The 13,033-nt window shown below is 45.5% G+C and overlaps 1 protein-coding gene across 1 annotated transcript; it reads left to right on the forward strand.

The window, feature by feature from the left end:
• Nucleotides 1-468: 468 nt before the first annotated feature.
• Nucleotides 469-10,569, forward strand: LRRN4 (leucine rich repeat neuronal 4). The gene is made up of 5 exons (XM_074864919.1): nt 469-519; nt 2,868-3,591; nt 4,805-5,009; nt 6,566-6,703; nt 7,844-10,569. Exons 2-5 carry the CDS (start codon nt 2,904-2,906, stop codon nt 9,174-9,176), a joined length of 2,364 nt encoding a protein of 787 aa, XP_074721020.1. The 5' UTR covers nt 469-519; nt 2,868-2,903; the 3' UTR covers nt 9,177-10,569.
• The last annotated feature ends 2,464 nt before the right edge of the window (nt 10,570-13,033 follow it).

The raw sequence follows: 13,033 nt of genomic DNA on the forward strand, positions 1-13,033 counted from the left end.
TACTCACAAGAGTCTTAGAAATATAAACACTTGAAGCCTTTTCTTGGTGCCTAGAAGGCAACCAAAGCCCATGTCAGCAGACAGAGCCTCAGCTTTACATCACCCTGACCTGTCAGCAAGAAGCACAATAACTCCTCTCCCTTCCCCCCTGTCAGTGAGACTTGGGGCTACAGACACTGATCTTTTTCCCTTTACCCCCCTCTGCTTAGACAAAGACGAAGCAGCCCCGCCTGAGTGTTGGGAAACAAGAGCCCTCCCACCCACCTCCTGCTAGGGCCAAGGGAGCGGGGAAAGCTGCCCGGAGCCACCCCCTCTCCAGGCAGCGAAAAGCTGGATGCGGGGGAGCAAGCCTGGAACAAACCTCGCCCGCGTTTGTGGGCAGAGCCGCGAGCAGGGAGAGCTGGGAACAAAAAAGAGGCATTTCACGCTCTCGGCTGAGTCACCCAAGTGTATAAAATCAAGGCCAGGCAACCGGAGCCACGCAGAGTGGAGCCACGAGGCATCAGGATTTCTGGACAGGTACGTGCAAGCGGATGCGGTTTAGAGGTGGGGAATAAGATTAAATCGAAGATCGGGCTCCAGCAGTCCAATTCCTCCCCTCCTCTCCCCGCCATGTGCTGCGGGGCAGGGAATCCAGCAGCTCCGGGGACCAGGAAGCCCTGAAGCTGCTTGGCTCTCGAACGGCTCCGGACAGAAGAAGGACAAAATATACTATTTTGCTGAGCAAATATACTACTTTGGTGGTCCCTACTTCAAACCTGGGATGGCGGCAACAGGTGAAGGTCTGGACAAGACCTGGCACCATTCGGGGAACAGCAAGTAGCTGTTAAGGTTTGGAATAAGTCTGAGATATTTCATACAACGTGGGGCTTCAGTCACACCCCTCCATCTGTGATATATTTTTGCATGAGGAATGATCATTATGATACCAGGTAGCACAAAAGACAGCTCAGTAAGAAAAGCACTAGTTTGGGGCAGTGGTTAATTCCCTTCTCTGACACAGATTACCTGCTTTGGACAAGTCATTAAGCCTTTTTTATTCTTTTTAAAATTTTTTTAATGACAAAGACAAAGCCTGGGGTGGGACAAGGGGGAGCACAGAGGGAACTGTAACACTGAATAACTTGGTACCCAGGCCCCCGGGGCCCTGATCCAGGAGTACACTCTCCTTTTCTCTGACCCCTTTGACTGAAATGTGGTTCAGGAGCTGCATTTTCAGCACATCCTTTCCCCAGCAGCAGGAGCGTGTAGCGTGTCTGCGGTACTGACCGGCAGCAGGGCTCCAGCCCTGTCTCGAAGTGCCTTTGGGGGGGTCCCCATTGTGGCTCTCACAAGCCCTGGGCTTTTGCTGTTTCAACTTCTGCTGAGGGAAGGAAAGCCTTTCCTAACATACGAAAGGTGCTTTTACCTGCCCACCCTATTGCAGTTTAGCCCAGTTTAGGCTCCTTTAATGTTCGACGACCCTCCCCTGCCTTTGGAGGGACTGGACCACAGACACAGAAGGGTTTTCCTTTTCTGAGTACGACTATAAATGCCATAGTTTTCTGGGCTTTAACCGCTCAGCTGGTTTTAGCAGAAAATGCCCCTACGTGTGGTAAAAAATACTGCCCCATTGCAAGCAGTTCCTGTTCTCCAACAGTGGCCGAACAAATTTGCTTTTACCAGTGCATAGGAATGGACTGCATTGCCTTCTCTGGTGTCGGGCTGCTATGCTCACAAAAATCATAATAGTTCTGTCTGTGCATATTTATATGTATAGTTCTGAGGGTATTTTTGGTGATCTGACTGAGTTCCCAGCCCTCGAGGCAGAGAAACTGGAAAACCATTCATGGAAGTCCTGTCAGGGAAAAAGAGGCTTTTCTAAGTGGATGAAAAGAGAGTTCCTGATGAGAGATGTGTTACTGCCTCATTTTTATATCTGAACAGATTTTAATTCTGTTGTAGTGTGAATTATAATCTGAGAAGCAGCTAACTTTTAGCATAATTGCAAGTATATTAGTACTGCTTGTATATTTTCTACATGCTATGCCATTAAAATAAATGGCCATTGTATGAAGTTGGATCAAACATTTCCCTGGTTATAAATTCTGATGGCCAAGTCGTGCTGTAAAAGTCTTGCTACCAATCTTGCTACCAATCTATATACTGAAAATATTTTCTGTAACTAAGACTTTTACATCCAGACAGCGGCACTTCATTGTAGTGAGATTCACTAATTACAGCTCTTTGGTCAGACATTTAGTCTGTGCAGACAACCTCACAGAAAAAAATCCGTTGCCTTGGTCACACCTGTTGTTGTTTGGGTATCTTCTCGTTAGATAACTCAGTGGGCCGGCCAGACTGGACACTGTGCCGCCCGACAGCCTTGTAGAGGGAAATACACCATCAGGTATAGAAGTCAAGTCCCATAACATGGCAACATCCCTCTCCTGCAGCTTGTCCAGCACAGTACCAACTGCTGTTTTCATGCTGGAGTGGCACTGGCATGCCCTGTACTGCACGGAGGCAGCCGAGCAGAGAGCTGGGGAGCCCATCTCCTACGCTCCTGCTCTTCTGGGTGCCAGACTGGTACTGGGGGTACTGCTGTGGGAACCAGAGACGTAACACAACTTGGTTGCTTTCTGCATGAAAAACTGTATGTGTACGCTTCAGACTAAGATTGCATGATACTTCTGTCCCCAAGGGTTCAGGTTTACTTGGGCTTAATTACAGAAGAGACATTAATTATCGCTTCCGCTGTCTGGATGCAATAGGAAAGGACTTAGAAATGTTTCACTTTTCAATAGCTTTGAGCTGCCTGAAGGGATTTAATTTTGTTCTTAATGGTGATGTTTTGTTTTCCCCTCCCTGAAACAAAAACCAAACAGATCTTGCAAGTTAATTGCAAGCCACTTAGGAGAAGGATGTTTTCAGGCTTGCTCATCCTCTCTCTGCTGGTGGGGAACACAGCGTCGGGCCCGGTGAGCAGAGCAGAATCTGCAGCATCCAGGGACGTCACCACCTTTTTCCAGCTGGCTCAGGAAGACCTTTGGGAGAACGTTAATTTCACCAGTATGTCCTGTGAAGACAGGAAGAACAGGACGTGGATCACCCTGCAGCTGACCAACAGCAGCCTGACAGCCTTCCCCGTCTGCCTTCCGGAGACCCTGGAGACCTTGGATCTCAGCAGCAACCTCTTGGAAGAGGTGAACGGCACGGAGATAGCCAACCTCCCACGGCTGCGTGCCCTCTGGCTGAGGCAGAACCATCTCCAGGCAGTCAGATGGGGAGCTGAAGCCCTCAGCAGACTCCTCTACCTGGACTTAAGCTTTAATAAGCTGTCGTCTGTGCCGTCATGCCACAGTTCTGCCCTGCCTAACTTGAGGTGGTTGTCCCTGGCTGGAAATCCATTGATTGAAATCCAGCCGCTGGCTTTTTCCTGTTACCCTCAGCTACAGTTCCTGAACCTCTCTGCAACGCTGCTTGGGTGGGGTGACAGCAGAGGGATTAGGGAGTCTGCTTTTGCCATCAGCACATCTCCCAGCGAGGCCACAAACAGGCCTGGAAGCACCATCAACATGCTTGATCTGAGCGGGACCTTTCTTGAGAAAAGTAAGTTTCTGGATTTCCTACTGTAAACACGGGGCTTGGTCAGGCCTTGGGGGAGCAGAAGCCTTGCTGGGACAATGGCTCCCACCCTGGCCGAGCCCGGGCTGGAGGGGGGACACCCACCCCACGCACGCTGAAAGCTGCAAAGAGCTGGTCCAAGCGTGCAAAGCACCCTCCAGCTGCCGTGCAACTGCTGGGGGGAAACCCTCACGCAGACCAGCCTCCCGGAGAGAACAGACACTGCCAAACAGGACTATTTTGTCCCACTGTAGTCCCCCACCTCTACCCTAATTCCGCTGTCAGCCCTGGGATTAGCTCTGGGACATGCAGGAGGAAATACATTTCTCTTTCCAGACAGACTGCTGAAATCTTTCTTTGGCTGTCACCGCAGTTACACTCTGCTTTATACCACTGTATTGAAGTAGCACAGAGAGAGGCTTTTTGTGTCAACCACAACCAGCCAAAGACTTCCGCACAGGGAGGCAATCTCTGCCCTGAGCAATCTACAGAATGATTTTTTCTTCTTTTGTCTGCCTCCCCTGCCAGCCTCAGTTTATAACGGAGGTGCTGAGGCCAGACAGATGTCAGATGCCTTGCCCAGCTGCTCTCAGCCTGGGGCAGAGTCAGGACCTTAGGGGCTCCTCGAGCTAGTGGTTTCACCTCAACTCAAATACACCACGAAATTTCCTCCATTAATATGCCTGATCTCTATTGGGGTAGTGAGTTACCCAATTCAGCTGTGGGATGGAAAGGCACTTCTGTATAAAACCTATTCTTTCCCATTCATGCCTCTTGGCTCTTTTTCCTGTTCTGGGAGAAATAAGAAGTTATTTGCCTTTCTCACACCAGTCAGGACTTTGTAGACCTCCCTAATCTTCCCCCACCCACCACTTCTCTGAGCAGAGAAATCCTTGTTCATTTAATCTCACCTAATAGGAAAGCTATTCCATATCTCTTATCAGCTTTATTGCCCTTCTATCTCCCCTTCTTTTCCTCTGCCCTACAACAGCATGACATGAATATTACAAAAATGTGATTTATACACTGCGTTTATACACTGGTGTATTGATTTTTGTTCTATTCCTTTCCCAAAGAGAATAGCTGCAGAAGACCGCAGAGATATTTTATCTCTCTGTGAATTCATTACTTTTTTCTAGGCAGAAATCACAGGAATGCTCTATTTACACAATAGGTATAAACCTTTTTTCTGCTTCAGTTCAACCAGAGTGGACCAGAGACTTGCCCAACCTCAGATCACTTCACCTGACAAAGATGTCACGATTAAAAAGCCTCGATACTGACTTCTTCAAGTCCATGCCCGGTCTCCAAGAGCTGAACTGTCAAGATTCCCGTTCACTGAGTTTTGTGAGGACAGAGATGTTTGACAGCGCTCCTCATCTGAGCCATCTCTCGTTTGAGAAGTGAGTTGGTTTCTTTTTTGTTTTTCCTCACATAATGTCGCCTTTGCCTCACAGCACCATGTGGTGCCTGGGAGCTGACTTTTATGCAGAGTTAGCTTGTTACCAAATATTTAGGAAGGAGGTATGGGCTTGCATGCCACAGAGAAACAACACAGTGTCTTACACTCAGGTATGCCATGTAAAGCCTGTGATTTAGACCTGACACAGCCAAAGAGCTGAGACAGCCCAAAGAGGCGGCATGAGACTCACAGCGCAGTTACTTGAGATCGCATCCCCCGTGCTCCCACTCTTCTGCCTTATCTCCCAGTGGAGTGGATGAACTCATGTAGCACTGTTCAAATCAGTGTAGATCCACTGAAACCCACTTATGATACAGACCACGCTTCCCCCATCTACAGTGGCAATGCCTCACCAGGGAAGTGGGTCACTGAGGATTCCTTGCTCTACAAAGGATGAATGCTGACAAGTTTCCTAAAATCTGCACACTGGAAACAGTCAAAAATCCTGTCACTCCCACTTTTAGTGTGAGATTAATATAGTTCCTTGCTCAGCATTAATAAAAACAATTATTCGAGAGGTAACACCTCGGTGGGATTTACTTGGTATGTCACACACCTATTGAAATAGTAAGGGAAACAAAATTCTGAAAGTGATTTATCAAACTAACAGTAGATAAACTGCACACAGAACAGTCAGCATAAAGGAAAAGACTTGGAGAGTCCTTTAAAAGCTTTCTGTAACATAGGCCCAGATTATAAGCGTATCAGAAAACAAACACCAGAGCACTGCCTGTGCTCTAGGATCCAGTTTCAGGAAAATAAACCCATTTAAGCAAAAAAACCCCAAGGGATTCCATCCCCCACTAGATTGTCACCCTGAATTTACACAGCACTTTACAATACCTACAGGAATAGCAGTTCAAGGTGCTAAAAATCATGACCCAAACTTAAAAAACAAAGGAGTAGCAGTTAAAGCCATAGACAAAAGAGAGCATCTTCTAAGCACTCAGGCTGCAGGGAAGGTCACCTTATCACACTCCTCCTGCAGCTAGGACAGCTTAACAGTAAAGGCAAGCCAGGTCTTCCTGTATGAGTCATTTGACTTTAGTAGGTGAGAGCCTATATTATGAAAATGAGGCAATTAACGTGAAGAGGATGATTGGCATAGAGAAAGTCAAGCCATTACAAGCAAACTGAGAAAAAAGCTAGAGGAATTGTGTAGTATAAAAGAAATGCTGAATGCATGATGGCGAAGAGGAGATCATCTTTCACCGAGGATCCTTGCCAAGTGCTAGGTGCTTTCCCTTTCCAGTTGCCATCTCTAAAGATGGTCTCCCCGTTTTGTTATGCTTTAACACACAGCAGCTACACGGCAAATTAGAGATGGGCAGGTATTAGACTGGGCTTTAAAGTACAGAATGGTGGTGTGATAACTGGCTGCTTCCAAGGGAACTGGGAATATTGTTTTGAGTTTTACAGGTGCTGGGATACTAAGCACACTCCTGTTCTTGGAAGGTAGCTCAGCGTTTGCTAATTATTGCATTTGTCATCTTCTAGCTGTAACCTGAGTTCCTTTAATCCCTGGAATACCAGTTCATCAGATAGCATCATCATCAGCTTGTACGGAAATCCTCTGGTATGCGACTGCCAGCTCTCCTGGCTGCTCTCCAAGCCCACGAAAGTTGTGCTGCAAAAGTAAGTGAGTTCAAGGAGATCAAGTGATGCTCTTCAACCTTAAATGTATTAAGTTATTTGGGGACCAAACATTCACTACCGTCTAAGTTATTCAAATTCCTGTGTGTTCTTCCCTTCCACAAGAGGTAGAAATGCCAAATAAAGTCCCCTTCAGGGACAAAGCATGGCTCAATTATACTTGAATGTAGACAAATGCGATAGGCATGTGTAGAACAGTATAAAGTGTTCTTACTTTAGTGGATTCTACTTTTATTTTCTCTCTTTCGGTTCATATTTCTCTATTAGCTGGAGATAAAAAATGAGAGCTGGCTTGGGGGCCTTGATGGGTCAGCACTGGGAGTGGGAACTGGAAGACTCTGAAAGAACTTTTAACAAATGATTTCCTCCTTGCCCTTGCATTCTCAAAGCAGCGGCACAGTCAACAAACCCCCTTGCAAATAGCACCGTTTGTCACCTATTGTTTTCATGCTCTCCTACAGTTTTACATACTAATTACAATAAGCTGTAGTTAAAAGAATTACTTTGCATATGTATGATCTCTCTTCCTTTTGAAAGGCTACCGAGAAGATTAGTCATCAGTAGCAGAGAGAGCGGGGAAGTAGATTGTTAAAATTAGATTGTTTCTCATCAGGATGGGCTTAGCAGTTGCATTCTTTACAAAAATATGCAATGTCTGAGTAAAGAAGAACTCGAGCTTAGTCATTTAAAAGCACACCCCCGTGACAGCACAGCTCCAGCTGCCTAAACCAGCTGGTTTAAGGATCTTGGGAACCCTGTTACATCTCTCTGCATACATTCCCCTCTTAGTGTGGGATTAAAGTCTGACCCTTTACAAGTTGCCTTGAACCCCAACACTCTTGCTAAGGTTCACGGTCCTTGTACCAAAGGCTGCTTCCCCTCAGGCAAAAGATATTCCTGCACCTTCTAAAAACAAAAGGCTGAGTTCCCAGTGCTGTGGAAAGCCATCTGCCAAGCACAAGGAGTATCGTTAAGACAACCTAGCTTTAGTCTAGATTTCATGTCTTCTTTAATATAAAGACTGGTTTTGGACAGCAGGTTGCCAATTCCAATCCAAGCAGCCTTACAGGACCCTGTAATGTTCTGGTGCATCTTGCCTATTCTAACTTGTCCCCTCTGCAGGGCTTGGGAGACTTTTTGCAACACATCTCAGGAAGATTGGGGCAGACCTTCAACGTCTTTTTCACTGCTAGAGCTCTACGATAAATGCCAGTCTGAGAGAAACTTTACGCTGCCTGATTCAAACACACCCTCTCCTGAACACGATGCTTTCCGCCTTACCAGTTACCACGCTGTCGCTGTAGTAACAACAACAGACTCTGCTCCGCTAACCAAAGACACTTACGCCAGCTCCCTGAATCAGCAGAATATAATGAGCACGATGGCAGCCAACCCAACGGAGCCGATGTTCACAAAGGCCAACAGTTCCTCCCACGAGGAGGAAGCAGTTTCCGAATCCACAAGCAGTTCCCCTTCCTTCACGTCCATAACCACCTCCTCGGGTTTTCCCAGTGAGCTCCTTAGTCAGTCCTCAGATGTTGCCTCTGCTAGTCAAACTGAAACAGATCAGCTAAAGAGAGAGCTCACAACAACCGATGCGACCTTTCCCCAGGAAGGCCCATTCAAGCAGCCCACCAGCGGTTATTCTACTAGAGCAACAAGAAAACCTGACGCCACTGACCATTATCTTCACTCCTTTGCCACTCACGCCGGGGAAGGCAGACCACAAACGAGCCTACCGCAGCTGAACTCCACAAGGACCAATGCCAGGTCAGAGCCTACAGCCACCAAATCGCTGATACACTACGTAGATGACTACGATTACAACGAGCAGTCGATGGAAACCCCAGTGCACGTGGCATACCCCTCCTGTGATTACAATCCTTGCCGGCACCTTCAGAAGCCGTGCAGTGAACTTCAGAGGGCATCCCAATGTTTATGTCCTGGCATGTCGAGGGAAGATGAGGTCCCAGATCCACCGAGGCTCAGAGAGGTGTCTGAAGTTACAGACAGCTCTGCACAGATACGCTGGTGCGCCCCATATTCAGTTGTTCACACTTACGAGCTGATGCTTCATGCCGAAGGCAACAAGGACAGACAGTTTGTCCTGGACAATATTTATTCCACAGCGAGGCAGCACACTCTATATAATCTATTACCATACACCTCTTACAACATTTGCGTGACTGCTTTGAACAAAGCAGGGTCAAGCCAAGCAGTTAGTCAGGGAACTCCAGTTAATTCATGCACTAGATTTAAAACAAAACCCAGCTACAAGTCTATCTTTGCTGCTCTGTCTGCAGCAAGCGGACTCTTTCTCATTTCCACAATTATTTTGTCTGTGTGTCTGTGTAAGGCATGTAAAAAGCCTCAGAGTGAGCAATACGGTACACACTTAGTCTCTTACAAGAACCCAGCATTTGATTATCCGTTGAAACTACAAACCACTAATTAGCTCTAGGTGATTGTTCTACACATTCAAAGCTCACTGTCTCTATCACCTTGGTATGTTTTCATGAGGCTCTCAAAATGTCCTTCAGCAAAACTATGAAACATCAGACTTCATAGTCCTTACGTTTCTAAGGGAGAGAAAAACACTAAAGAGAAACTAATAAGGTAGTCAAAGAGAAAAAAAGCTTTTGGACTCTTGTTCATGTGCTAAGCAGCAGCAAACCTAGACACTAACCTTGAAAAGTTGTTTTTATAATCACTTATACGAGCATACATTTCACAGTGAGCGGCTGCCTTGCCAGCTGTCTGCCTCCAGTATCTCTCATGGATACAGTCTGCTGAGAGCCACGATCCAAGATGCATCTAGCTATGCAAGATAGACTTGGCTTTTATTCATGTAAGTGAGGTTGGGTTTTAGATTTCTTCTAATGTCCATATAAAGGTATTATCCAAAAAGAGAGGATTACTGGAAGGAGTGAGAGAAAGGTCTCCCTGGGCTCAGTGGCAAAGTGCTGTGCAGATACAACTCCGTTAAATAACTCTGGTGACTGCAACAGCTCAGGCCAACTTCAGTTCAGGAGAAAGAAACATGGAGATGAATTGTAGAAAAGGACAGTGCAGGATGCTTAGGGCAGGGATAATTGTTTTGTTCTGGCTTTGTATGATGTTTTCCACAACTGAGGCTCCCGAGTGCGGAGTGAGGAGTTTGCAGTACAGCAGTAACCCACAGAAGGGGGGAGCACATTAGCCTTTGCTTCACAATCGATTTTAAGCAGAGATGATTGCTCAGTCCCATCTACAGATTTAGCATATAGAGGCAAAGAGCCAAGTAATGAAACAATTTAATGGGTATGTTGCTGAGACTTGAAAAACTGAAATCCCATCCACTAGCAGCAGACAGTTATGCAGACATTTTTCAAATGTACTTTTGGGTGCTAATTTTGGCTACAAAAATAATGAGAGATGATGAGAATCTCAGTTCTTCAGCACCTTTTAGCTTGCAATTAAAACTTCAAGAGCTGTTTGTATAAGGGGAGGAGTTTGTCCTGATCAGATACTTCCTATTCAGAGACCCATAGGTTTATGTTCCATAGCTGTGCGTTTCTGCTGCTGTATACTGCTGTATAGATAGAATACATAAAATCCCCCCAGATTTCAGAGTGAAAGGTGCTATACAGTGTAAAAGAGTCTCTGTTCTGTTCATTGGAGTTTTTTTAAAATGCTTCCAGTATTAATGGAAATAAAAGCTACAGAGTTGTGTTCTGGTTCTTTGTTAAAGACCTAAATCTTTGTGTTTTCCTTCCATCTACAATGTTTAGCCTGAGAATTTAACTCAAACATGTTGTTTTGGAACAAACTTTCAGCATATAGTAAAGTCATGTTTTTATTGCGGTAAATCTGTGTGATCTGATGTCATAAGAACTTCCATTCTGCATGTGTATAAGGTGGCCTGTGTCATCCTCACCACTACGGCCTGGCAGCCCTTCCCTGCAAGTGTGTCCTTTCTCCCACACCAGTGCTGGGAGTGACACTGTCACTGGGCAGACGCTCAGTGCAAATTCCTGCCATCTCTGTCCCGTGCTTGGCTGAGCGCCGTGACTCAAAACTCACAATAGAGGCGAACTGCAAATGGAAGACCTGGGATGGCGTCATCTTTCACTCTGAAAATCTCTTTCATTTTCGCATTCTGGTTATTCAGACCTTTCTAGGTTTGGACTCAGTTTTTCATATTTATTTCCAGCCTGTTTTTTCCTGCATTTTCTGGAAGCTCTAGTGAACAGGCGCAGATGGTACTTTAACTTCATTTGAAGTGAGCGGGAACCTTCAGTCTTTGCCTCATTATTCCAAACTGGGGCAGAGATCATACACTCCCTTGTGTTTGTACAACATAGCTCTAAGAGACCTTGACTGGGGTCTTTGGTGTTACCAGAAACAGAAACAAAGTGGAGGAAAATAAGAGATTTGTGAATAGCAATTTATAGTCTTGAAGATTAGCTCTAGAGGAGGAGGACAAAAAAGATACTGCATCTGAAAATAAAGATTGCTCCATCTTAACTGTGAGTTAGACCAAAACAACAGGATACTGTTTAAAATGAGATTTTGAGAGGATATGTCTGACTACCCTTTATAACATTGCAACTCAAACACTGCAACACCTGACTAGAAAGCCACAAAGCCTGCGGATCTGCCAGTAACAGGATTTGACTTCCCCAAGGGTCGGTGCCCAGGGGACGCTCCAACCTGACACTGCCTGGAAGCACAACCTCATACCGACCTCAGTCTCTGACCCTGTGAGATGCAGGGTTATCACAACTGATTTCTCCAAACAACCCTCACTCCAGCCTCTCCTGACTTTTCTCAGGCCTTCACTGCCTTCAAGTCAAGCCAGAGCCTCCCATTCTTTAAATTGCCCTTCCTGGGGGAGCCAAACAACTGTATTGGTCCCATTCCCACGACCCCCACTTGCTCCAACTTAAAGTAACCCTCACAGCCCAGTTTCACAGAATCACAGAATCATCTAGGTTGGAAAAGACCTTGAAAATCATCTAGTCCGACCAGTTTCATCTGGGCTGATGAACTGTCCCGAAGTAGAGGCCTCAGCCACAGGTTGTGCCTCTCTCTTGCCTGATCACACTCTACCCTTTCACAAGTGGGATGTAAGAGATTTAGCAGCAGGATTCAAACCAGGATTTCTTTTTATCAACCCCTATGGTAACTTATCAGTGCTTCAGGTGCAGAAGTTGGGGTTTTTTTCCACCCCACTACCACTTTATAGTTTCACCAGAGTTTATTTTAATAATGACCAACTTTACTCGGTTGTCTTTTTAACTCCATTTGAATCACTGCTTCTCTTACTTTGCTTTCTCCTGATATTTGTGCTAAGCTACAACCACTCTTCCTTGGATATATTATATATATACACTCTGAAATAATTTTCAAGTTAAGAAAGCTAATGGCTTTATTCCACTGTACTTCAAAAATTCCAGCTTGGATAAAAAAGTCTCCCCCTGTATTCCCACCTAGAACTCGCATGTCTTTTTAAATAGCTGCAGCAGCCCAAGAACAGGTAAAACGGCAATTATTCAAAAGTGCAACTTTCATCTGAGTAAGTCACAATATTTTCAAAGTATTCAGATCTAAAACTCTTCTTTGAAAGCACTGCTTATTGTTAGTTCTTAAAACCAAGGCATACTTCTAGAAAAACTGAATCACCACATTATCCGTTCCGGATTTTTTATTGTAGCTGCATCTACCAATTTTGAAATTAACCCCTAAAAAGCAAGCAGTATTTTAATCAATAGGGTAAAGTTATCTTGAAGCCCATTTTCTAGTTTCTATATAATCCCAGTAGAACTGCAGAAAAAATAATGTCATCCCCATTCCCCAACCTCAAACCCAGAGCTGTCATTCGTGTAAACACAAGTAATAACCAGTTTGGATGTTTCCTGCATTTTCATTACTGTGGATGGACACAAGCAGCGGAGCCAGCTCTCACAGTGCTGCTTGGGACTGGGACAGCGAGGAGAGCAACCAGGGAGCTAAACAGAAACATTCCCACCCACGCGTAAAGCCATGTTAAAAAGTTGTCCAGCTCTGCTCCGCCTGGTTGTTCCTCCCCCTCTTCCTGTTTGCAACCAACAGCAAATCCTGTTAGTACCTCCAACTCCGAAGACATAAACCTTTGGCAGCCTGGCTGGGATACCCAAACATCTCTGAAACTATTTTAAAAGCTAACAAAAGCCAACCCATTAAAAAAAAATAATGAAAAACAACAACAACAACAAAAAAATCCACTTACTGTTTCATATTTCAACTTGTCCCGTTTGTCTGTGAGAGGAAGATCACTTGGGGAAGCGCAGA

The sequence above is a fragment of the Strix uralensis genome, chromosome 3 (genome assembly GCF_047716275.1).
Source record: "Strix uralensis isolate ZFMK-TIS-50842 chromosome 3, bStrUra1, whole genome shotgun sequence".
In the NCBI taxonomy this organism is placed as follows: Eukaryota; Metazoa; Chordata; class Aves; order Strigiformes; family Strigidae; genus Strix; species Strix uralensis.

Bases quoted from the DNA above. Each gene is read 5' to 3' on its own strand.
- LRRN4 (XM_074864919.1), top strand. From the start codon at position 2,904: ATGTTTTCAGGCTTGCTCATCCTCTCTCTGCTGGTGGGGAACACAGCG. The intron at 3,592-4,804 runs GTAAGTTTCTGG...TTTCTGCTTCAG, and splicing joins CGGGACCTTTCTTGAGAAAA to TTCAACCAGAGTGGACCAGA. The intron at 6,704-7,843 runs GTAAGTGAGTTC...TCCCCTCTGCAG, and splicing joins ACGAAAGTTGTGCTGCAAAA to GGCTTGGGAGACTTTTTGCA.